The sequence below is a fragment of the Bombina bombina genome, chromosome 5, assembly GCF_027579735.1.
Source record: "Bombina bombina isolate aBomBom1 chromosome 5, aBomBom1.pri, whole genome shotgun sequence".
Lineage (NCBI taxonomy): Eukaryota > Metazoa > Chordata > Amphibia > Anura > Bombinatoridae > Bombina > Bombina bombina.
Window position 1 is genome coordinate 629,547,200 of NC_069503.1, and position 27,509 is coordinate 629,574,708.

The 27,509-nt window shown below is 38.3% G+C and overlaps 2 protein-coding genes across 2 annotated transcripts in view; one reads left to right on the forward strand and one right to left on the reverse strand.

Annotated features, from left to right (window-relative positions):
• LOC128660657 (ropporin-1-like protein) overlaps positions 1 to 27,509 on the reverse strand; it is a 230,393-nt gene that overhangs the window by 97,189 nt on the left and 105,695 nt on the right. The window lies entirely within an intron of this gene.
• Positions 1 to 27,509, forward strand: part of BAG1 (BAG cochaperone 1) — a 131,980-nt gene that overhangs the window by 54,743 nt on the left and 49,728 nt on the right. The window contains exons 5-6 of the mRNA XM_053714592.1: positions 2,613 to 2,720; positions 4,174 to 4,236. Of these exons, the coding sequence (XP_053570567.1) occupies positions 2,613 to 2,720; positions 4,174 to 4,236 (171 nt within the window). The remainder of the gene's footprint in view (positions 1 to 2,612; positions 2,721 to 4,173; positions 4,237 to 27,509) is intronic.

A 27,509-nucleotide genomic window follows, 5' to 3' on the forward strand; every position in this document is an offset into this window, starting at 1 on the left:
CCTGTATTTGCCTGTATGGCTCCGGTGGTTCAATACCCTCTATTATGTTTTATCTTTGGCTGTCAGTTCCGGCAGCAAGCTTTTCGATTGGGTATGAACTTGCGCTGCACGCTCCGGCGTGTCAACAGCTCCTCCGATGTTCAGTATACAAACGGCCGTTTGTTTTGATTACCTTCTTCTTCCCCCGTACTCAATTTGTCTTTGAGATCTTGCAGGGGATATGTGAGTTGCAATAGAATAATGTCTACGCGTTTCGCCGGTTGGCTTTATCAAGACGATGTTTTGATGTTTTTTCTTCTTCTGAAGCAGTTTTTGGTAGAAAAGTACTTCAGGCAGCTGTTTCAGTTTGATTCTTCTGCTTATAATTTCAGTTTTTTTCATTATAAGATTAAAACTTTTTGATTTGGGTTGTGGATTATTTTCTCAGTGGAATTGGCTGTCTTTATTTTATCCCTCCCTCTCTAGTGACTCTTGCGTGGAAGTTCCACATCTTGGGTATCTGCTATCCCATACGTCACTAGCTCATGGACTCTTGCTAATTACATGAAAGAAAACATAATTTATGTATGAACTTAACTGATAAATTCATTTCTTTCATATTAGCAAGAGTCCATGAGGCCCACCCTTTTTTGTGGTGGTTATGATTTTTTTGTATAAAGCACAATTATTCCAATTCCTTATTTTTTATGCTTTCGCTCCTTTCTTATCACCCCACTTCTTGGCTATTCGTTAAACTGAATTGTGGGTGTGGTGAGGGGTGTATTTATAGGCATTTTGAGGTTTGGGAAACTTTGCCCCTCCTGGTAGGAATGTATATCCCATACGTCACTAGCTCATGGACTCTTGCTAATATGAAAGAAATGAATTTATCAGGTAAGTTCTTACATAAATTATGTTTTTCACAATTTTAGGTTTCTCACTGAAATTATTTACAAACGGCTTGTGCATTTGTTGTAAATGATTCTCTGGGATCCCCTTTGTTCAGAAATAGCAGAAATATATGGCTTTGGCACTGCTTTTTCGCAATTAGAAGGCCGCTAAATGCAGCTGCGCGCCACACTTGTATTATGCCCAGCAGTGAAGGGGTTAATTAGGTAGCTTGTAGAGTTAATTTTAGACTTTCTGCCAGAACTTATGATGGGGTGACCTTTAAGGGGTGGGGAAGGGAAGAGACCTATTTGAGGGGAGTCAGGGAGGGATCAGGGGTTGTTATGTGTCAGGTGGGAGACTGATCCATCCCACCCCCTGCTCCCTCAAACAGCTCTCTTCCTTCCCCCACCCCCCAAAGGTCACCCTATCTTAAGTTTTGGCAGAAAGTCTGCCAGTATAAAAATAAAAAAGGTTTTTTTTATTTTATATATATTTTCTGCAGGGTAGTATCCCCCCTCTAACTGTTAGACGCCATCTTAGGTACTGGCAGCTGTCTGCCAGTACCCAGTTTCCAGTAAAATTGGGTTAAATTTTAAAAAAAATTAAATCAACCCGTTTTTTCCGTAGTGTAGCTGCCCCCTCTCAATAACCTACCTCGCTCCCCCTCCCAGATCCCTTTCCTAAATCTCTTAAAACCTTCTCCCTCTCTCACTTCTCACATTACTCCCCACATAATTTCTGTAGTGTAGCGGTCCCACCCAGTCCAGCGATGGGCCGCCCATACGCCTCCCTCACACGCTAGCAACAATCAGCATCATTGATGGCCGATGCAGAGAGGGCCACTTTTGTGTCCCTCTCTTCATCGGTTGCATACCAGAGGATATTGCAGGATGCCTGAATATCGAGGCATCACTGCAATACCCTGAAAGTGGCTGGAAGCGATCACGATCGCTTCCAGTGCTTGAAGCCCCGGAGGACGTGCCAGGTACGTCCGTGGTCGTTATATCAATAATTTATTGTTCCACTGAATATATAAAAAACAAAATACACATATTAAAAAAATAAGACCAGTTTTATTTTATCATTCTCTACTATAAACAGACTGCCTTTGGCGCCTCCCACACCTTTCTCTAATTTTGCTCGTTTTGAACAATTGGGTTACACCTTGTGTGAAGTGTGATTGCTGGGATAGGCTAGTGCTGTTTAACTGAGTTCCTAGACAACCTACATTAACTTAAAGTGAATGTAAATGTTGATGCTAAAGTGCCCGGGTTTTAAAACTTCGATTCAAAACAGGGGCACTTTAATTCATCAAAATTTACATTTCACTCCTGTTGTGAAAACAAACTTACCTTTTTATCTTCACAGCAGCTCCAGCTTCCTCCGGTCTCACAAGCCATTTCTGATGTCAGAAATGATTGATAGGTCATCCTCCAATCACAGCTTCTCCCCCGGGGGAATCAGTGTCTGATTCAATGCTGTGATTGGAGGAAGCCGGATGCCTCATTTTAGACCCAGGAAGAGGCTTTGAAACGGGTGGAGGAAGCTGGAGCTGCTGTGAAGATTAAAAGGTAAGTTTTTTTTTTTTTTCACAACAGGAGTGAAATGTAAATTTTGATGAATTAAAGTGCCCCTGTTTTTAGTTTTAAAAACCGGGCACTTTAGCATCAAAATTTACATTCACTTTAACTACACAGTTTTTAATTTAGGATGATTAAAATGGCAATGTTTTTTAATTGCAGGGATTTCTTAGTAAAAATCTTCAAGCAGAAGCACTTGGCAAGCTTGACAAGAGAGTAAAGACTTCAATGGAACAGTTTATGAACATCCTGGAACAGGTTGACTCTCTGGTGAGTGACTTATTACTCAGAATTAAAAGCATATATACAGATACTATCTGTGCTGTGATAGCTAAATATATGCCAATGCAATCAAGTTATTCAATCAACGCTCCATGTGTTGTTGTTAACTATTAAAGGGTTGCAGCACCGCAGTAATTTAACCCTTTCATTTTCATTAATGCACAAAGATTTAACCATTGATTGCCAGAAACACAGTTATAATCAAAGAGTTAAATCACTCCTGTTTTACACATATACAACAGTTATTTTAAAGGGAAAGTCTCCTCCAGAATTGTTATTGTTTAAAAAGATTGATAATCCCTTTATTACCCATTCCCCAGTTTTGCATTAGCAACACAGTTATATTAATATACTTTTTACCTCTCTGATTACTTTGTATCTAAGCCTCTGCAGACTGTCCCCTTATTTCAGTTCTTTTGACAGACTTGCATTTTAGACAATCAGTTCCCTCTCATAAGTAACTACACGGCGTGAGCTCAAAGTTAATGTGTGCCGTATAGATAACAAACGCCCTCTAGCTGTGAAAAAACTTTCAAATTGAGTGAGATAAGAGGCGGCCTTCAAGGGCTTATAAATTAGCAATTGAGCCTACCTAGGTTTAGCTTTCAACTAAGAATGCCAAGAGATCAAAGCAAATTTGATGATAAAAGTAAATTGGAAAGTTGTTTAAAACTGCATGCCCTATCTGAATCATGAAAGTTTAATTTTGTCTAGACTGTCCCTTTAAACTTCTAGATTGCCCAAAACACACACAGCCTAAATAAAATTTCAGTGGGCACAAATGTGTTACTGGAAAGAAAGTGGTTGAACCACTTAGTGATACTGACAACCAAATGGTTAAACTAAGGACTTACATGACACTTGTGCATTTTTCTAGTAACAAAGGGGTTAAATCACAGAGGTTCTGAGTTATTGGTATTTGGAGTCATTAAATCATTGTGGTGTATATTGCTGGTACAAGATCATGCATACAAAAAGCAGAACAGCCATAACATGATCAGCAGTGGAGTAATTATATATGTGACCTAGCTCAGTGAGAGGGTACATTTTCTTAAAATCATATAGGATTCAGATTTAACTAGATTAATAGCACAGTGTTGGCATGTACCACAATAAAAGGCATTGATCTTTTTTTCCAGATAACCATTGCAATCTGTTTGCTTCAAGGGCTATTATAGTGGAAAAATTACGTTTTAATTTGTGAGGCATGCAGTGTTAACACTAGCGACCCTGCAGTGCTATGGGTTTAACCCCCATAAAGGCATACTGCTGAGCACCCAATCAGCAGCGGTAGTCGCACAGCAGGTTCATGGGAATGCAGCTGCTGATTGGGTCAATGAATTTAACATGTAATGTTTCCATTATATTGGGCCATTAATAGTACTTTAGCAAAGAATATTATTTAAATACTAATAAGTATTTTTATTCTTACTCATTGCAGAATGTACCAGAGAATTTCAGTGACCTTCGACAAAAACGTAAGGGATTAGTGAAAAGAATTCAGGTAAACTGCATGCACTTTGCTTCTTGTATCACAAAACACATAAAGGGGTTGATCACAATCTATCGTTTTGAGAACTATTGGATGTTAATAGCTGACAATGAGTGGCTTTCAATGTCAAGACGATCGCAATCATTTTCATTGTTTCATCAGCAGCATTTTTATTTATTTTTAGAATGGTAAAAATGCCCTATACTTTTTTTTTTTTTTTTTTAATCCATCAGGTTGTGTGTATGTATATGTGTATGAAGGGGTGATTGATCCCCGAAATGTCACATATTTTTTGTGCTGAATAAAGCACCTTTTTCAAAAATCCAGTGAGTGCAAGCCTCTTCTTTCCTGTATTATCATTTTTTGCCTGCACTCTGGTTGATGCTATTTAAGTGCAGTTAACAGCATTATACAGCATTCTGATCTTGTATGTATAGCAAAATATCCACCCTGATGATAGTTTAGAATCTGATCGGCATAATACATCAACATAATTTTCATCAAAATCTATCTCAGGTGAAGAAAGAGAAAGGAAAAAGAGAAAAAAAAGGGAGATATTTCCTTACTTAAATTAACAGCATTATAAGAGATTCTGATCTCATATATATGATACAATATCCACCCTGAATGTAGTTTTATCTTTAAAATGTAATCAACAGACTACATCAACCTAAATATTATGTATTATGAATCTTTTTAATGCAAATAAGTATATTTTGTGTGGTGAGAAAACCCCCCAAAAAACTCTTAAGTGACCGCCCCTATATTGGGATATTCATTTCTTTCCTTTGCATAAGTTAGAAATTCGGACCCCCTAAATGGGTAGATTAACAGAATTTGCATTTCCCTAGGGTATGTCTGTATAAGTTTTCTCCATTTACCAAAAAAGACTTTCATTTTACTTTCTGAGGTTAACGAGGTATCATATTGTTCCACTATTAATTGTGAAAAATATGTATTTGTACATTCTATCAGCTTTGGACTTTTCTTAGACTTCCAATGTTTAAGAATAAGAGTTCTTCCTATCAGAATTACTGTATTCACAAATTTATTATTTACCTGATTTATCAGGTTTCCAAAAAGAAAAAAAAAATATGCTCGTCTTGTAGTGTTACCTCCTTTCTAATTATTTTGTTTAACCAGTAGTTAACCATCTTCCAGAACCTTTGAATTTTAGGACAACTCCATAAATAATGACTTGGATCCGGTGGTGGGAAACTACATTTGAGGCACATATTGTCAGAAACTTTATTCCCATTTTGCTTTCACTGCCGGTGAAATATACATCCTGGTGATTATTTTTATATGGGATTCTCTCCATATAGTTTCTAATGTAGCTTTATCTACAAGTTGGAAGCTCTTTTGAATGGTGTCTACTGAACAATCTCACTTAGTGGTGATTCTTTCTATATTATCTGGAATGATTTCCCTGTATATGTGTGTATGTGTATGTGTGTGTATGTATGTATATATATATATATATATATATATATATATATATATATATATATATATACACATTTTTAAAGTTGGTCCCAACACTGTCTACTGATCACTAGCTGTATAATCTTTAGTTCTTTCATTGAAAAAATGATAGACCTGTAAAGAGGCAAAAAATTCCTTATCAGATAAATTGAACTCCTTTTTTATTTTGTGAAAGGTCTTGCAGTTTCTAGAATCTCTTACTCTTAACTGTTCCATATATATGAATCCTTTCAGTTTCCTTTTATGGAACACTTTGGAATGTACTGCCAGTTCAAAATTGGGGTTTCCTTCTATTACAAGATATTTGTACCAATTTAAGTTACCTTGTAAAATTTTTAGCATTCTTTGTCTATCACATTTTTAATATTAATCATAGTTTTTACTCCTGGTGGTAACTTCCCCTTACAGTGTAATAAAGCTTTTAGTGCATAGGGATTGACCATATGCTCTTCTAGCCCTAAAATTGTATATTATTCAGTTTCTGTTAGCCAATCCATAGCAATTTTCCCCATACATACTACATTGCATAATTCTATGTCTGGAAAGGACATACCTTCCTCTTTCCTATAATTCGTCTTTTTCTTTCTTTTTTTTAAGGGCTAGCTCCCTCCGTTTCTTACCCCATAAAAACTTCATGCATTTTTGCTTAAATTCTGCTAAATCTCTGAGTTTAAAGACTAGTGGTACATTTTGTAATAAGTATAGCACCTTCGGGAACAAGACCATTTTGATCAAATTGACTTTCGCTGACAAGGATAGGTGAAATTTAGACCAGTCAGAAAAATCATTAAATATCTTTCCAAATATACCCGGGTAATTTATAATGTACCAGTCATTAGGGTTTTTAGCAAGTTTGAGCCCCAAATATTTAACTTCTGTTTCTGTTTTTGTAAATCAAAAAAATTCGGACTTTGCAATATTCACTAGATTTGGGTTAGGATAGGTATGTTTCTTTTAGAGTCTCTTATGAAGATTAGCAAATCATCTGCGTATAATAATGTTGTTTTCCTTTTCCCTAACCTTATGCCCTCTCTTTCCTTAAATGAATAGCAAGTGGTTTAATTGCTTAGTTAAATAATTAGGGGGACAGGGGGCACCCCTGCCTCGTACCTTTCTGTAAAAAGAAGTTGGGAGACATACTTACATTTATTAAGATTTTTGCATTTGGATTTTTATAGATGATCTGAATAAGCTCGAGGAAATTGCCGGCAATTCCAAATTTCTGAATTGCTATAAAAAGATGGTCACACGTAATCATGTCAAATGCCTTTTCTGCGTCTATTGTTATAATAGTTATATCACTTTTAGGTAATATTCTCTTCCTATTCAATTTTTGCCAATAATGATCAATGATTAACTGCAATTTCCTCAAATTCATTGTTGAATTTCTCCCCAGCATAAAGCCCACCTGATCCTTATGGATTAGTGGATCCATCACTTTTTTAAGTCTTTGTGCAATGATGCTTGTAAGCCGTTTATAATCGTTAAGTAACAAAATTGGTCTATAAGCACTTAAATCCTTGGGATTTTATCTGTTTTTAATATTAGTGAGATAGTTGACGCGGTAAAATATTTTGAATATTATTCTCCTTGTATAAAGATTGTGTTTAATAATGCTTCTAATATTGGTATTATCTCCTATGCTATTTTATAAAGTTTGATTGGTATCTGGTCAGGGCCAGGTGCTTTATTGGCTGCAGTCGCTTTTATAGTTTTGTCTTATCTCCTCCTGTGATATAGGCATATTTAGAAGCTGTAGACTTTCCTTTGTTAATTTAGGTACACGCATTTGCTCCCAAAAACGCGCTTTCGCGTTTGGGCAATTCCCTTCTGAATACACTTTTTTAAAATATTCAAGTATATGTTTGCTGATATCCTTAAAGGGACATTAAACCCCAAAAAAATCTTTTTTTTTTCAGATAGAGAATATATATATTTTTTTTTTAAAGTTTCCAATTTACTTTTATTATCAAATTTGCTTTCCTCTCATGTTATTCTTTGTTGAAGGGATACCTAGGTAGGTAGTGTGCACATGCCTGAAGCACTACATGACAGGAAATAGTGCTGCCATCTAGTGTTCGTGCTAATGTATAACATTTTTGCAAAACTGCTGCAATATAGAGCTGCAGACACGTGCACACTCATAAGCTTACTTTACTGCTTTTCAACAAAAGATAACAGGAAAACAAAAACAATTGGAAAACAGAAGTAAATTGGAAAGTTTTTTTAAAATTGTATGTTCTATCTGAATCATGACAGAAAAAAAAATGGGTTTTATGTCCCTTTATTAAAAACCCCTTGAGTGCTAATGACGTCTCTGAGTCGTCACAAATTGTCTCAGTCAGGTGCTAATGACGGCTCAGAGCCATCACTATAACTCTCCCACTTTGAGGGAGATCTGGGGGCCTGCATAGGGACAGGCATCGCCGGGGCTTCACGTTACGTGCGGTGACGTCACGCGCAATGATGTGATGACGTCGCCGCACAACTTTATTTAACATTAACAATGTCAAATATAGGAGCAGGGGGCATGCTGCTTAGAAGCCTGTATCTCAGGCATCTAAGCAGCTACAGACCCACCGTTGGAAAGGTAATTGCCTAACCTTTCCAACAGTGTAACCTTTAAAAACCTTAGCACTCAAATGGTTAATATCTGAAAATCTTTTATCCCCTATTTTAATTGCTTCAATGTATTGTTTTTTCTTTTTAAGTTTCACTAGGTTTGCCAAAAATGTTCCCACTTTTTCAGAATGTCTATAAAATAATGCTCTAGATCTTAGCGCTTCTGCTCTCATTTGTTGGTTAAGTAGTATCTCTCTCTCTCATTCTTTGCCCTTATGTATTTGTCTCAGCAGTTTTTAGATGGATCGCTAATGTATGCATTGAAGCAATTCTGTAAATGATTTGAGGCTTGCTGTTCTTTAGTCCAAGCTTCATGTTTTTTGCCAACTAAATATGCCTTTATCTCCCCCCTTATCACTGACTTAAATGTTTCACAAAATATTTCACTTTTATTTTTATATTCATAATTGAATAAGGAGAATTCACTCCACCTCCGTCTCAACCAATCTTTAAAATGTGTGTTTGAAATTAGATATGTGGGGAAATAAAATGTGTAAAAATGTTGGTGCTTGGGGGCGTGTCCTAGCAGTGGCTCTAAGCAGTCGCACCTTTCTTGTGCTCCGGGTGAAAATATTATAACCCGCCGGTTATTGATATTATTTTACAGCACTTAGCAGTAATACGACTGGTATTGTATAGCCTTACATCACTCACCACAGACATAGCACAATCTGCTGTGTATATGAACCCAGAGACAGAATAGGACAGTAGAGGCCTGTAGCGGCGGCATTCTCACAGGCAGCGCTTCCCCCCCGGAACTCCGGGGTACTCTACCATCATCGGACCTGCTTAGTATTGAATCACTCAACTTCTGCTTAAAGGGGGACACAAACGATAAGAAGACACGGTACTTCACTAAAGCTAAGTGATCAGACACGAAAACCTTTATTATCCCTGCAACCAAAATGGCGACCGCAAGCAAAACAGAGCAGCTAGACAACCTAAGTGACCACATGGCTAGATTTGAGGATCTATGCCGACACCTTATGGACAACGCTCCTCTGGACTATTTGCTAAATCGAATCTCTGTTGCAGATACAGTGCTGGCTATTGCAGAGGATATGCTTGTGATAAATACACCTGCCATAGGAATTCAGCAAGGGAAAAACTCACACCTAGAGGCTTCTCCGGTACCAACGTACAAGCCAGCACAAGGGGATGCATCGTCAGATTCTTCACGCAGCCATCTTGCTGAAACCCCGGAGAAGGGACACACAAAGAAGATCATGCTCATTCAGGCACCTTCCGAAATATGGAGCGACTTCCCACAGACAAGAGGACATCTATGTACACATGAGGATGGAAGGGAATTTGTGAAAGACTCTCAGGACTTTGCAAATATGAAACAGGTACGCTTCTTGCTTGACATAACTATACCGGATGACACTGCAAGCAACACCACTTTGCAACAAGGGACTCCCCTTGAAGGGTATGATAACACGCAGCCCTTAACTTCACTAGGGACTTCCAGAGACACTGGCATCAATATACTCCAGACATGGACCCAAAAGGACTGCTGCAAAGAGATTAAGGCTTCTAACATAGAGACGATTTCTTTCCTGCTCATTAAGCTTAGAGGCCGATTAAGCATTTACCCTACAATCTTAGCGTTGTTTGCAGGTTGAAGACGTTAGTAAATGATCTGGGATACTACATGGTTCCTTACACAGTTAGTTAGTAGTTGTTAGCTTGTTAATATTACCTTATGTTTATTTACATGATGTATTGTTAGCCATAGTACGATTGCACTATTCCCAATATTATTCTTTTGTTATACTGTTCACATTAGGCTGCTTCCAATATCACATCCCTTATAGTATTTTTGATACAGGTATTATAATCTGTTCTTCTGCTAATGTTTCTGCACACATGTCCTATGTGGGGGTTTGAGGGGCCCCCAGGGGGACACTTTTGTTTTTTATGGTTAGTACAGAAACAAAGCAATAGCCTCAAATTTCCAGCGCTAAACAGACTGTACTGGGTCATCCCCATTGCTTCAGACTCCAACATATTCCTGGTATAGGTACCGCTGTGGATCCGCTACCAACACTTTTAATGCATGTGCTATATGGTGGGGTTAGAAGGGGGCCCCAGAGCGATACTTTTTCACACTAACAATGAGGTTGGTACTCTTATTAACACACTAGGCCTGTATATGATGTTATTTTAACACTAGTTTCTCTTTCGTGGTCAGCGGCCGTGGCCACGGAAGATATAACAAAAATAAAAAAGAGGGTGAAACAAAACAAAAAACAAATAAATATCAATACACACCCTGGCAACAGCTTGGGAGCACCGTGAACATATCACATTTAATAAACCAGAGATCAGCTACATATATAAAATTCTTCAACAGCGCAAAATACTAGTTACATCATTACTTAATTTTGGAAACTACATTACATGACATTATGCATTTTCAAAAGATAGCTTTTATAATCTCTAGACTACTACATTTCCCCTCTCCATAAATTCTAACATATATTAATTCTATTCCATTGGATCTGGCAGGTTTGGTGATGGACACTAGTTAATTTGACTAGTTATGTTTATGTTTTGTTTATGTTTATTCTAGCATTATCCCTATATATTTTCTATATATTGTAAATAAGGATCCAAGAGTGGTCCATAATAGGTTTAATAGGGACCAAAACGAGGAAAATCAACTAAGAACTACCAGAATGTGTTTTGTATATCGCTGAATGTATATTTCTTTTAAGCTTTTTCTTTTGGTGTCTCAAACCACTGTAATATGCAAATCCTCAATAAAAATATTATAAAAAAAAAAAAATAAAAAAAAAAATGTTGGTGCTTAAGGGTCTTGGTTTGTAGGTCAAGACATAATATTGCATGGTCGGAGAGTATGATTTCTTTAATATCAGTTGATATTTCTGCACCCAATAAGTTTTTGGACACCAGAAAAGAATCAATCCTAGACATCATCTTGTGACTGATTCACACGAAAACATCCTTGTATATCAGGGTTCTAGATTCTCCATATATATATGTAAAGGGACAGTCAAGTCCAAAAAAAAATGTAATTTTTAAACAAATTACCAATTTACTTTTATCACCAATTTTGCTTTGTTCTGTTGGTATTCTTGGTTCAAAGCTAAACCTAGGAGGTTCATATGCTAATTTCTTAGACTTTGAAGACTGCCTCTAATCTAAATGCATTTTGACCACTAGAGGGCACTAGTTCATGTGTTTCATTTAGATAACATTGAGCTCATGCACATGAAGTGACCTAGGAGTGAGCACTGATTGGCTCAAATGCAAGTCTGTCAAAAGAACTGAAATAAAGGGGCAGTCAGCAGAAGCTTATATACAAGGTAATTACAGAGGTAAAACATGTATTATTATAACTGTTTTTTATGCAAAACTGGGGAATGGGAAATAAAGGGATTATCTTTCTTTTTTAAACAACAAAAAATTCTGGTGTTGACTGTCCCTTTAAGTCTTAATAATTTACAAAAGTTTTTAAGGAGCTTTGTTTCTTGTTTACTATTTTTATTTAGTGCAGGTTTTAATCTATCAAGAGTTGGGTACATCACCAAGTCCCCAGCTACTATAATATTTTTAGTACTGTAACTCGCCAATTTGACTTGTAAGTTAGGCCAAAAATCCCTATCCAGGCCGTTAGGGCCATACTCATTACACTAAGAATAAACATGTCCAAGACCGAACTACTTCTAATTCCCCCCTCTAAATCTACTCCAGTTTCTAATTTTTCTATCACTGTTGGCGGCACCACTATCTCCCCATCACCCCAAGTCCGCTGCCTCTGAGTTACGCTTGACTCAAATCTGTCCTTCATTCCCCACATCCAATTGCTCTCTTCATCCTGCCGCAACCACCTACGCAATATCTCCAAAATGTGTCAGTTTCTAAGTGCTGTAACTACTAAACAGCTAATCCACTGCCTGGTAATTTCCCGACTTGACTACTGTAACAACTTACTAACTGGCCTCCCTCTCTCCCGCCTCTCTCCCCTCTAATCCATCCTAAATGCATCTGCCAGGCTGATCCACCTCTTTCGACGCTCTGTTTCTGCTGCACCTCTCTGTGAGTCCCTTCACTGGCTCCCCATTCACAACAGAGTTAAATTCAAAATTCTCACCGTGACCTACAAATCCCTCACCAATGCTGCCCCACCCTACCTGTCCTCACTTATGAACAAATATACTCCTGCCTGTTCCCTAAGATCCAACAATGACCTGCTTCTTGCGTCCTCTACCATCACCTCTCATGCTAGACTACAGGACTTCTCTCGTGCTGCACCAACCCTCTGGAACGCACTTCCTCGAGATGTCAGACTTCCCCTAACCTCTCCTCCTTTAAACGTTCCCTAAAGACCTTTCTGTTCAGGGAAGCTTATCACCCGACTTATTAACAAACTAACTTCACTTAACTAACAGTTGCCCTCTATCTCCTCACTAATATCATTCTCACCTTTGCAGTCCCCACCTCCTGTTTCTCATCCTCCTACCCATCTAGATTGTAAGTTCCCACGGGAATTGGGCCCTCAATTCCCCCTGTATTTTGTCTGTAAAATTTTGTCTTTTATCGTATTGTTTCTCGATTGTACTGTTATCCTTGTACCCATGGACAGCGCTGCGGAATCTGTTGGTGCTTTATAAATAAATAAATAAATAATAATAAAATAAAAAGTCAAGAATATAGCCTCTATTTGAATCTGCAATATTATGTACCTGTCCTCTGTATCCAATTCCCTCGAAAAAATATCATAATTCAAAGCTTTATTAAAAAGAATCTCAACCCCTTTTCTTTTTATTTGTACATGGTGTTGCTACAACTTCTCCTATCCATACCATTCTAAGTTTATTTCTTGTAATTTAAGATGGGTTTGCTGTATCATGGCAATATCCAAACCATGTTTTTTTAAGTTGTTTTAAAATATGTTTCCTTTTTATTGGTGAAGAGAGACCCCCTCCCCCCCCCCCCCATTCTATCAAGTAAATTTGATGTGTTTTTTCATTCTAAAATATAATCAGGGAGACTAGTTCTAGACATATCCCAGTATAAGGGTAGGGATAAAATAAGGCCACATAAGGGGAAAAAAAAAAAAGAGGCCAACAAAAACAACATTATTCCCCATCGGGAGCTTACAATCTTTTAAACCAATTGTAGAGAATTTACTGATACTTTCAACATATAGCCCAAAGAAACCACACCACATAAAAACTTCCATCATTCCCTGTCTGAATCAGAGTACTAGCTATAGAGTTGTTTTTTTTAGCTTTTTGTTTCTACTCATCTCTTATGTTTTTCTTGAAACTCTTTGGCTTCCTCTATATTATTTAGAGTTATATTTCCTTGATCATTAAAAATGTTAATCTTGCCTGGGTAGAGTATTGCAGCTTTGAGTCCACTATTAATTAGACTGGTGCATATTGGGGCCATTTCTCTTCTTTTTTGAGCTGTTTCTACTGGAAAAGCAGAATATTTTTATCACCTAAATTAACTTGTGCTTTTTAACTTGTATTGTCTCATAATATTGATTTCTCCTGTTAAGTGTAGTCAGTCCACGGGTCATCCATTACTTATGGGATTATATCTCCTCCCCAACAGGAAGTGCAAGAGGATCACCCAAGCAGAGCTGCTATATAGCTCCTCCCCTCTACGTCATTCCCAGTCATTCTCTTGCACCTAACTAATAGATAGGACGTGTGAGAGGACTGTGGTGTGTTAAACTTAGTTTTTATTTCTTCAATCAAAAGTTTGTTATTTTAAACGGCACCGGAGTGTGTTGTTTTTTCTCAGGCAGCATTAGAAGAAGAATCTACCTGAGTTTGTCTATGATCTTAGCGGTCGTAACTAAGATCCACTTGCTGTTCTCGGCCATTCTGAGGAGTGAGGTAACTTCAGAACAGGGGATAGCAGGCAGGGCCCACCTGCAAGGAGGTATGTGCTGTAAATTATTTTCTGAGGAATGGAATTGACTGAGAAAATACTGCTGATACCGATGCAATGTAAGTGCAGCCTTAAATGCAGTAGTAGCGACTGGTATCAGGCTGATATGTATGTATGTATACTCTGAGGTATTTCTGGGGAATGGAGTTTCACTAAGAAAATACTGTCTATATTAAAGTAATATTTGAGCCTGCACTGCAGTGAAAGCGACTAGCAGCAGGCTTATTAATAACACTTCATAACTTTCTTTTTTAAAACGTTTACTGGCATGTTAATCGTTTTTTTCTGAGGTACTTGGTGATAAAACTTTATGGGCATGCTTTTTTCCACATGGCTGTCGTTTGTTTCTGAATAAAAACAGTTTATTGAGCTTCCCCACTGTTGTAATATGAGTGGGAGGGGCCTATTTTAGCGCTTTATTGCGCAGTAAAAATTTAGTCACAGTCTTCCTATTTCTTCCTCCATGATCCAGGACGTCTCTACAGAGCCCAGGGGTCTCCAAAACTAGTTTTGAGGGAGGTAATCACTCACAGCAGACCTGTGACAGTGTGTTTTGACTGTGATAAAAAACGTTAATTATTAAATTGTTATCCGTTTTTGGGTATTAAGGGGTTAATCATCCATTTGCTGGTGGGTGCAATCCTTTGCTAACTTAATACATTTACTGTAAAAATTTGGTTGCTATAACTATTTTGGTTCATTGTTATTTCAACTGTGACAGTTTTTTGTGCTTCTTAAAGGCACAGTAGCGTTTTTTATATTGCTTGTAAATTTATTTAGAAAAGTATTTCCAAGCTTGCTAGTCTCATTGCTAATCTGTTTAAACATGTCTGACACAGATGAATCTCTTTGTTCACTATGTTTAAAGGCCAATGTGGAGCCCAATAGAAATTTGTGTACTAATTGCATTGATGTTACTTTAAATAAAAGTCAATCTTTACATGTAAAGAAATTATCACCAGACAACGAGGGGGAAGTTATGCCGACTAACTCTCCTCACGTGTCAGTACCTTCGCCTCCCGCTCAGGAGGTGCGTGATATTGTGGCGCCAAGTACATCAGGGCGTCCCATACAAATCACTTTGCAAGACATGGCTAATGTTATGACTGAAGTACTATCTAAATTGCCAGAATTTAGGGGTAAACGCGATCACTCTGGGGTAAGAACAGAGTGCGCTGATAATAATAGAGCCATGTCTGATACTGCGTCACAATTTGCAGAACATGAGGACGGAGAGCTTCATTCTGTGGGTGACGGCTCTGATCCAAGTAAACTGGACTCAGACATTTCAAATTTTAAATTTAAGCTTGAGAACCTCCGTGTATTACTAGGGGAGGTCTTGGCGGCTCTGAATGATTGTAACACGGTTGCAATTCCAGAGAAAGTATGTAGGCTGGATAAATATTTTGCAGTACCGGCGTGTACTGACGTTTTTCCTATACCTAAAAGGCTTACAGAGATTGTTAACAAGGAGTGGGATAGACCCGGTGTGCCTTTTTCACCCCCTCCTATATTTAGAAAAATGTTTCCAATAGACGCCACCACACGGGACTTATGGCAGACGGTCCCTAAGGTGGAGGGAGCAGTTTCTACTCTGGCCAAGCGCACCACTATCCCGGTGGAGGATAGCTGTGCTTTTTCAGATCCAATGGATAAAAAGTTAGAGGGTTACCTTAAGAAAATGTTTGTTCAGCAAGGTTTTATATTACAACCCCTTGCATGCATTGCGCCTGTCACGGCTGCGGCGGCATTCTGGTTTGAGTCTCTGGAAGAGACCCTTAGCACAGCTACATTGGATGAGATTATAAACAAGCTTAAAGTCCTTAAGCTAGCTAATTCATTTATTTCTGATGCCGTAGTACACTTAACCAAACTTACGGCTAAGAACTCCGGATTCGCCATTCAAGCGCGTAGAGCGCTGTGGCTTAAATCCTGGTCAGCTGATGTGACTTCTAAATCTAAATTGCTTAATATTCCTTTCAAAGGGCAGACATTATTCGGGCCCGGTTTGAAAGAAATTATCGCTGACATTACTGGAGGTAAGGGCCATGCCCTGCCTCAAGACAGGGCCAAACCAAGGGCTAAACAGTCTAATTTTCGTGCCTTTCGTAACTTCAAGGCAGGAGCAGCATCAACTTCCTCCGCTCCAAGACAGGAAGGAACTGTTGCTCGCTACAGACAGGGCTGGAAACCTAACCAGTCCTGGAACAAGGCAAGCAGGCCAGAAAACCTGCTGCTGCCCTAAGACAGCATGAAGTGAGGGCCCCCGATCTGGAAACGGATCTAGTGGGGGGCAGACTTTCTCTCTTCGCCCAGGCTTGGGCAAGAGATGTCCAGGATCCCTGGGCGTTGGAGATCATATCTCAGGGATATCTTCTGGACTTCAAAGCTTCTCCTCCACAAGGGAGATTTCATCTTTCAAGGTTATCAGCAAACCAGATAAAGAAAGAGGCGTTTCTACGCTGTGTGCAAGACCTCTTACTAATGGGAGTGATCCACCCAGTTCCGCGGACGGAACACGGACAAGGGTTTTATTCAAATCTGTTTGTGGTTCCCAAAAAAGAGGGAACCTTCAGACCAATCTTGGACTATTCGAACTATCCTACCCATGATCCAAGAGGGTCAGTACATGACCACAGTGGATTTAAAGGATGCCTACCTTCACATACCGATTCACAAGGATCATTACCGGTATCTAAGGTTTGCCTTCCTAAACAGGCATTACCAGTTTGTAGCTCTTATCTTCGGGTTAGCTACGGCTCCAAGAATCTTTACAAAGGTTCTGGGCTCTCTTCTGGCGGTACTAAGACCGCGAGGCATAGCGGTAGCTCCGTACCTAGACGACATTCTGATACAAGCGTCAAGTTTCCAAACTGCCAAGTCTCATACAGAGTTAGTTCTGGCATTTCTAAGGTCGCATGGGTGGAAGGTGAACGTAGAAAAGAGTTCTCTATTGCCACTCACAAGCGTTCCCTTCTTAGGGACTCTTATAAATTCTGTAGAAATGAAAATTTACCTGACGGAGGACAGGTTATCAAAACTTCTAAATGCTTGCCGTGTCCTTCATTCCATTCAACTCCCGTCAGTAGCTCAGTGCATGGAGGTAATCGGCTTAATGGTAGCAGCAATGGACATAGTACCTTTTGCGCGCCTGCATCTCAGACCGCTGCAATTGTGCATGCTAAGTCAGTGGAATGGGGATTACTCAGATTTGTCCCCTCTGCTAAATCTGGATCAAGAGACCAGAGATTCTCTTCTATGGTGGCTTTCTCGGCCACATCTGTCCAAGGGGATGCCCTTCCGCAGGCCAGATTGGACGATTGTAACAACAGACGCCAGCCTTCTAGGTTGGGGCGCAGTCTGGAATTCCCTGAAGGCTCAGGGATCATGGACCCAGGAGGAGAGACTCCTTCCAATAAACATTCTGGAATTAAGAGCAGTTCTCAATGCTCTTCTGGCTTGGCCTCAGATAGCAACTCTGAGGTTCATCAGGTTTCAGTCGGACAACATCACGACTGTGGCTTACATCAACCATCAGGGAGGAACAAGGAGTTCCCTAGCGATGATGGAAGTCTCAAAGATAATTCGCTGGGCAGAGTCTCACTCTTGCCACCTGTCAGCGATCCACATCCCAGGCGTGGAGAACTGGGAGGCGGATTTTCTAAGTCGCCAGACTTTTCATCCGGGAGAGTGGGAACTTCATCCGGAGGTGTTTGCCCAACTGCTTCATCATTGGGGCAAACCAGATCTGGATCTCATGGCGTCTCGCCAGAACGCCAAGCTTCCTTTTTACGGATCCAGGTCCAGGGACCCGGGAGCGGTACTGATAGATGCTCTGACAGCTCCTTGGATCTTCAACATGGCTTATGTGTTTCCACCCTTCCCGATGCTTCCTCGATTGATTGCCAGGATCAAACAGGAGAGAGCATCGATGATTCTAATAGCGCCTGCGTGGCAACGCAGGACCTGGTATGCAGATCTAGTGGACATGTCATCCTGTCCACCATGGTCTCTGCCTCTGAGACAGGACCTTCTGATTCAGGGTCCTTTCAAACATCCAAATCTAATTTCTCTGAGGCTGACTGCATGGAGATTGAACGCTTGATTCTATCAAAGCGGGGATCTCGGAGTCAGTGATTGATACCTTAATACAGGCTAGGAAACCTGTTACCAGGAAAATTTACCATAAAATATGGTGTAAATACTTATATTGGTGCGAATCCAAGAGTTACTCATGGAGTAAGGTTAGGATTCCTAGGATATTGTCTTTTCTACAAGAAGGTTTAGAAAAGGGTTTATCTGCTAGTTCGTTAAAGGGACAGATCTCAGCTCTGTCTATCCTTTTACACAAACGTCTGGCAGACGTCCCAGACGTTCAGGCTTTTTGTCAGGCTTTGGCTAGGATTAAGCCTGTGTTTAAGACTGTTGCTCCGCCGTGGAGCTTAAACTTAGTTCTTAACGTTCTGCAAGGTGTTCCGTTTGAACCCCTTCATTCCATTGATATCAAGCTGTTATCTTGGAAAGTTCTGTTTTTAATGGCTATTTCCTCGGCTCGAAGAGTCTCTGAGTTATCGGCCTTACATTGTGATTCTCCTTATCTGATTTTTCATTCAGATAAGGTAGTTCTGCGTACTAAACCTGGGTTCTTACCTAAGGTAGTCACTAACAAGAATATCAATCAAGAGATTGTTGTTCCATCATTGTGCCCTAACCCTTCTTCAAAGAAGGAACGACTTCTGCACAATCTGGACGTCGTCCGTGCCCTGAAATTTTATTTGCAGGCAACTAAAGATTTTCGTCAAACTTCTTCCCTGTTTGTCGTTTATTCTGGACAGAGAAGAGGTCAAAAGGCTTCGGCTACCTCTCTCTCTTTTTGACTTCGTAGCATAATACGTTTAGCCTATGAGACTGCTGGACAGCAGCCTCCTGAAAGGATTACAGCTCATTCTACTAGAGCTGTGGCTTCCACCTGGGCCTTTAAAAATGAGGCCTCTGTTGAACAGATTTGCAAGGCTGCAACTTGGTCTTCACTTCATACCTTTTCAAAATTTTACAAATTTGACACTTTTGCTTCTTCGGAGGCTGTTTTTGGGAGAAAGGTTCTACAGGCAGTGGTTCCTTCCGTGTAAAGATCCTGCCTGTCCCTCCCGTCATCCGTGTACTTTTAGCTTTGGTATTGGTATCCCATAAGTAATGGATGACCCGTGGACTGACTACACTTAACAGGAGAAAATATAATTTATGCTTACCTGATAAATTCATTTCTCCTGTAGTGTAGTCAGTCCACGGCCCGCCCTGTTTTTACGGCAGGTCTAAATTTTAAATTAAACTCCAGTCACCACTGCACCCTATAGTTTTCTCCTTTCTCGTTTGGTTTCGGTCGAATTACTGGGAATGACGTAGAGGGGAGGAGCTATATAGCAGCTCTGCTTGGGTGATCCTCTTGCACTTCCTGTTGGGGAGGAGATATAATCCCATAAGTAATGGATGACCCGTAGACTGACTACACTACAGGAGAAATTAATTTATCAGGTAAGCATAAATTATATTTTTATCTTGGTAATTTAAATATTTCACAATAACTGGTCTAATTTTGGTATTACCATCTGGGAATTGTTTGCCTGGTCCTATTCTGTGGGCTCTCTCAACCTGTAAACCAAATTGCTGAACTTGTAGGCCCAATAATATAGGTAATTGTATTGAGGTGAATTCTACTAAGTCTGAGAATTCAGGTGACTCTGGTACACCAATAATTCTCACATTGTTTCGTCTTGAGTGATCTTCTAACTCTTCTATTTTGTTTTGGATATGTGTTATTTTACTAGCCTGGTCTTTAATTATAAGATCTTGTCTAACCATAGTATCTTCCAGATCAGATATTCTATTTTCTGCTTCCAGCAATCTATTGGAAATTGTTTGACCTCCTGTGAAAGCAATAGTATCTTATTTTTGACCTGATCAAACTGTGGTAACATTAAGTCGGCTATCTGCTTAATCAAATCTTGGGAGTCTATGGTTTTGCATACTGATATTTGACTCCAAGGCACTTTCATTTGCATTATCCATCCCTGGTTTGGTCTTTTTATCTCTGACTTTAGGCGGCATTGCAGGTGATTTATTTTTATTTACAGTGATATATCTCTCCATATACCGTGTATTTGAGGAAATAAAAATAATAAAATGTACAGAGAGTGATGTGAAGGTAAATCGAGGTTATCAGGCTAGCCCTGCATGTTTTGTCCAGTAACTTGTGGATTTAAGCCTATCAAAAAGAAGTGTGTCATCAAAATGTGAGATACAGGTGTTGTGAACTTAGTGAGAGAGAAAACACAAAACAAAAAATAGGAAAAAACAGAAGGCACTAACTAACTAGTGCATATAAATCAAACTTGGTGCTGGGTGCTTTAGCTGACTAAATATTGCTTAAAGGGACAGTTCACCCCAAAAAATTCTCCCCTTTAAATTATTTCCAATGATCCTTTTAACCTGCTAGATTGTATTAAATTGGTTACAAGTAGCTCCTTTACTCCTATTTCAGCATTTGAAATAGCTGATTTAGCCTGTGGTATCGCCACCTACACTGAACAAATTAATACTGGAGTATAGGCTATTGAATAGCCTAAGTATACACAGCCAGCAGAAGAGATTACACTCTCAGTGGGATGCAGGATAGTTAAAGGGGCACTGAACCCATTTTTTATTCCTAAAAATAAATCACCTTCTATGCAATAAGTATTGAGCATAAAATATACTTTTTTCAGTGTTATATCTCATTTAAATATAGTAATTCCAATATTTAAGTGTTCTATTTGGAAGCCTCTTGCCCACACAGACATTCTTTTGTACAGATTGACTGTGCCATAGGTATTAAAAGGATATGAAATCCAAATCGTTTATTTCATGATTCAGATAGAGCATGCAATTTTAAGCAACTTTCTAATTTACTCCTATTATCAATTTTTCTTCGTTCACTTGCTATCTTTATTTGAAAAAGAAGGCCTCTAAGCTTCTTTCTTGGTTCAGACCTCTGGACAGCACCTTTTTATTGGTGGATTAATTTGTCCACCAATCAGCAAGAATAACCCAGGTTATTCACCAAAAATGGGCCGGCATCTAAATTTACATTCTTGCATTTCAAATAAAGATACCAAGAGAATGAAGAAAATTTGATAATAGGAGTAAATTAGAAAGTTGCTTAAAATTGCATGCTCTATCTGGATCACAAAATAAAAAATTTGGGTTCAGTGTCCCTTTAAGTAATAAAATGATCATTTTCCATTGTTCTCTCTATGTATTGAGCTTTGGTGTTCCAGCCAAATAAAAGATAAGGAAGCAAGTCTGTTTACACAAACTTAGAACATAATGAAATCTGATATCACTTTTAAAGGGAAGAGGTTTCACTGCAAGGAAAACAGAAACAGAGGCGCCACATGTGTAGATCAATCAAAACAGACAATATCCAAGTTAGATGAGATACAGGATACTCACAAACGTGAAGGCACTCTCTTGTGCCTGTAGGAGCGGGCTGGTATTTAGACAGCAAACCAGCTAGCTGTACCAAGGGATCCCCGTCAGGATATCCTCGCAACAGTAATCCTTCACTAGATTGATTCCAGCAAAAAGGAAAAAATGTTCAGAGGGGAGGAAGGCTAAACAGCCTTATGGTTACTGGCAAGGGAAATGCCACACGAACACCAAATTTGTTAAAAAGTATCAAGTATTTTATTTTACAAAAGATAAAAAATACCATCAATAACAAATTACAGCTTGGTGTATTTAATGGCAAATCTCCTTGTATATAGAGATAATAGCGACGCGTTTCTCAGGGAAGACCCTGTTTCATCAGGCTTGTATACTCTAGAACCATTTAAAACCCCTTTATATAGGGATCAGTAACCATATGTTTGCAATAAACCCTCCCCTTCCTTGACATAAACCAATGAAACCTTTTCTTTCCGAAAGCTCCCACTTGTTGCCTTAATTAGAAGTTTATAATAGTTTTTCCTTTAGTATTATATCCACTTGATCAGTAATCTGTGAGCCCATATCCTAATGTGGTTATGTGTGATGTTAGATCTAAATCGTAATGTGTCGATTATGAGATAATTAAAAGTGTATGAATGTAAACATACTTCATCGGTGATCGTTTTTTGACCAATTAAAAGCCTGCTTTAGGAGGCTTGTACAATTTGAAACACCTAATTGGTTCATGTGCTCTTAGTTTGATGACTACAATTACCATCATACCTCTCTACCAGAACTATAAGGAAATAGAATTTGCCTAATTGTGAATTGTTCTCTGACCGTCTAATTTCAGTGACTACAAGTACCATAATGCTTCTCTAGTCTCTACCGGAAGTGCCCGGATAGTGTGTCTACGTGACTGTTATTTTGTAGTCTTTTTCGTCTACAAGTGGGGGCTTGTACTTAATAATCCATTCGATTGGTTGGTGTCACATTCCCACTTTAACTGCAGTTTGACTCTGATGGACTACAACTCCCATCATGCTTCTCTGTGTCCAATAGAAACCGCTATCTGGTGTCTAATGGGCATCCACTTGGAGTCTCCCTATACAGGCGCATTTGGTTCACTCGCAATGGTTTTGCAGATGTACCCATTGCGCTCCTAAGTGTAATGGTGGGGGCAGAATTACATACTCTAAATTATGAATAACATGTTAATGAATAATATGATTGCTCTAAAACAATTTGCTCCATTGCTTATAATACTCGATCTTTAATTAGGTCAATGTGATAGCACAATAACAAATGTAAAGTGCTGTAAATAAACTTTGCTGAGTACACTCTATATACTTTAACTATGAAATTAAAAACGTGTACCGATTTAAACATAAAAATATAATGTCAGTGCATATAAATTTATAGTTAAAGTGACTCAACCTTTTACACCTAATGTATATATTTTTCTAACTAATAAAAAATGTTGGTGCACCTTAATCTAAATTATATGTATTATTTTATACCATATATTAGTCATCAGCCTTATGACAATGGTAATATTAATGAAGATAAAGATTATGCTAAGTGTGGTGTTCAATATTATGTTGAATGTGTTATGAAGAAAAAGAATATGAGTGGTCCTATTATTACCACTGGTGACTGACAAAACCTAAGTGCGTGTATATATGTGTAATTTTCAAACATAGTGAAAATGATTGTGATAGTGAATTCCTAATAGTGTTTAAAGCTACCACTTAATACCACTTTTAATGATGATGAAGTTGTGATGTCACCTATACTGCTGTGTCTATGATTATTTATCATGTGTATGATGGTGTGATCAATTATTATCCCAATTGGATGTAACTAGGCAGCAAGTGAGCTCGGAAAGTAAAGTATACCAAGAATTCCCACTGTTTAACACAGTGAAAAAAGGAAATATAAAGGACATCACCAAATCAGTGAACATACAAATCTTAAAAAAAATTTTTTGTTAACAAAGCCCATAATAATTATAACCATAGTATACTAATAACTTCAGAAATTGACATATTATGAAATAGCTTAAGAAAACGCAGCAGAGTCTATGACTTCATTGAGGCCAGTTGGAAATAAACTATTGAATTTAAAGATCCAATATGTTTCTCTTTGTCTCAACTTACTGAACCTATTGTACAGATTACTTTTAGGAATACATTCTATTGGGGTGATTTTAAATGGACATTTACCAGATATAGATTTTTGACAGGTGTGACGGGATACGCTATGTTTAGATGATTTTACCTTAATGTTTCTTAAGTGTTCACTCCACCGAGTTCTGACCTTCCTACAGGTCCTGCCTATATATTGTATCCCACATTCGCATGTGAGTACATAGATAACAAAATTAGAGTCACAAGTCATTTTGTTTTTGATGGAAAAAGTCTCCCCGGTGTTATGTGAAACAATCTCAGTGGAACCTTGCGTGATGTGGTCACACATAAAACAAAGTTTCTTTCCACATCTAAAAGCTCCTATCCTATTAAAGATGTCATTACCTTTCTTTCTTGTTCCTCTAGACTTATTCACCATATTCCTTTTTGACATAACAACCTTACTAGGAGCTAGTTTCTGTTTATATGTAGGTGCTCTTTTAAAAACTAATTTTGGTTGTAGTGGTAAAGTTTTATTTAAAATCGGATCTTTAAGGAGGATAGGCCAATGTTTTTTTAGAACTTTGTTAATGATTCTGTGGTTAGAATTATACTGTGTGACAAATAGTGGTTGTTTGTTAAATGTAGTTTCTTTCTGGCTATTATGTTGATCTGAGGTAGTGACTGTTGATAGCAAAAGTTCCCTATCAAGGTCCCTGGCTCTCTGTTGGCCCGAATTAATTAGTTCAGAGGGATACCCTTTTTCTAGGAATCTGGATGTGAGTATGCTTGCTTGTTTATTATATTGTTCTACTGTGCTGCAGTTCCTGCGTAGACGACAGAACTGACTATACGGAATATTTGTTTTCCATCTTGTTAGATGGTTGCTTTGGAAATGTAAAAAATTATTACAGTCCACTTTTTTAAAAAAAGTGGATGTTGATATATTACCTATTGCATCCCATGATAGTGTCACATCTAAAAATTCAATATTGTTTTTTTGTATATTATGTGTAAAACTGATACCCATACTGTTCCTATTAAGATGTGCAACAAAGTCAAGAGCCTCAGGTACTGAACCATCAAAAATAAATATTAGATCATCTATGTAACGGCCATAGAACACCAGATTGCCCCTCCATCGCGAGTTGTAGATATATAGATCCTCAAATTGACCCATAAAAAGGTTTGCGAAACTGGGGGCAAATCTGGTGCCCATGGCCGTTCCTTTGATCTGTAAATAAAAAGTGTCCAAAAACTGAAAATAATTGTGTTTCAGAATAAAATTAATAAGTGATAGCAAATAATCCTGTTGTTGTTCAGGCATGAAGAAGTCTCTATTCAAATACATCTGTGTGGAGGATATCCCTAGATTATGAGATATATTAGAATAAAGGGACCCCACATCACATGATAGCCACAGATAGTTCCCCTTGTTTTTAATGTCGGATATTTTGTTCAGGAGGTCTCTTGTATCTTTGATGTAAGAAGGGAGATTTATGACATATCTCTGGAGATAGATATCTATGTACTCCGATAGTTTATCAGTTATGCTATTCATGCCCGCTATGATGGGTCTACCTGGCAGGATTCTTTCGTTTTTGTGGAGTTTAGGCAGATGGTAATAATACGGTGTGCTGGGGTGGTCAGGTGTGAGATATCTTTTCTCTTTTTTTGTGAGGATATTCTCCATAAGACCTTGTTCTAATAAAAGATTTAGTTTCTTTGTATAATCTGTAGTGGGATCGAAAGACAATTTAGTGTAGTAATTAGTGTCATCTAGGATCCGTCGGGCCTCTTTAATGTAATCAGAATAGTTCTGTAAAACTATGCCACCGCCCTTGTCTGCCTGACGGATGACCAGATTTTTGTCATCCGTCAGGCTTCTAAGGGCCCTGGCTTCATTAGGCCATGTACGCTTTTTGCCTATAATTCTATTGGGCATAGACTCAAAGTCTTCTAAGACTAGTTGTTGGTATAGGTCTATATAGGACACTTCCTCTTTAGGCGGGTGAAAAGTTGACAGTGGTGCCAGAGAAGTATGAATTACTCCTTCGAACAGCTCTTCTGTTAATTGGCTAGGCTCATATGTTAATATGGAGGTGGAGTTTCTTGTTTGTTGTGTATCTAATAGTATCGGGGCCCCTTCAATGTTGTGTTTTCTCATAGCTTTGACAGCAAAGTACCTTTGTAACGCTAGTTTGCGAGTATATTTGTTGAGGTCAACAAATAATTCAAATATATTGTGAGAATTCGGAGGGCAGTAAGACAATCCCCTTCCCAACACCCTGATTTCATCGTCAGTGAGGGAATGTGAGGAGAGGTTAAAAATCCCTTTCTTTAATTTCTGAAGTCTTTCTTTTTGGTAGGTTTTCCCTCTCCCTCTCCTTCCCCGTTTGGGTAAGGTCTTTTCTTTTGATTGGTTGAGGGATTGGGTTTCCTCCATAGGGGTGCCAGATTGGGGGTCCCTAAAAAAACCTCAGATGAAGTTGATGGAATATTATCCATTCTATGTGTAGTAGACCTATCTACCCTAGGGTGGTCAAAGGTATTGTCTTGTACTGAATTCAGAGCTTGAAACCTATTTGAGACTGGAATATGGTTAGGGTTGTTATATTCATGGTGTTCTACCATTCCTCTGTAGTCTCTGTCTGAATATGTAAATCTGTGGGAATTATCCCCATTGGCTTGATGTTGGTTCTCACGCGGAAAAAATGTGTTATTATGTGGATAGTTGTTATTGTGATTGATATGTTGAATTGTATTCCTTCCTGAAGTATCATTATTATGGTAGTTGTGTTTATTTTTATTTCTGTTCCTATTTTGTCGTTTGTGATTCTGTACTACAGTCCAATCACTATTTGTATTGGGTTTAGTTCTATTATAAGTGTATACTTCACCTTTATTATAATCATCCTCATCTCTCTTTAGTTTTGAATTTTTGTTAGTAATAATCTCTGTCTGAAAATCATCAACTGATTTGATGGTCTGATTATTAAGTTTAAGGTATTCTGGATGTTCTTTGAACTTTTCTAATTCCTTTTGTGTAGAATCTATCTCTATCCCAATCTCATCTACCAAATGTTGTCTGTGAGAGATGAGCAAGTCAATAAGATTAAATGAACATTCATCTAAAATATTATACCATTTTGTCAGTAGTTCTGGGTTATTCTTAAAAGAACAATTCTTAAAAACACGTAAACCTCTAGGTATCTGTTTCTTTTCTTTGTATTTTTTCAAACAATCTAGATCCCACCAATGCCTATTCTCATTTTTCAGTAAATCTTCCAATTTAGAGAAAAGGCTTTCTATACTAGCATTGATGGCAGGATCTATGATGGTTTGTATACATCCCTCATTATTAGTGGAATTTTGTCTCCTTAGTGCTCTTTCAGAGGAGGATAACATAGTAAAAAAGCAGCTCTCCTATCAAACCAAACCGGTACTTGACTGCAAAAAGTATTAAGAGGGATATTGTGATATTAGAGTAATACCACAAATCCCCTATAGGAGGCGCTAATGACTCAGGGCAGAAAATAGTACTGAAATACAATCAAAAAACCCTTTGGTGATACCAAAAATGTAAAAAAACCTATAAAACAATATATAGAAAATAAATGGTAAAATCTGTAAAATGTAAAATATAAAACA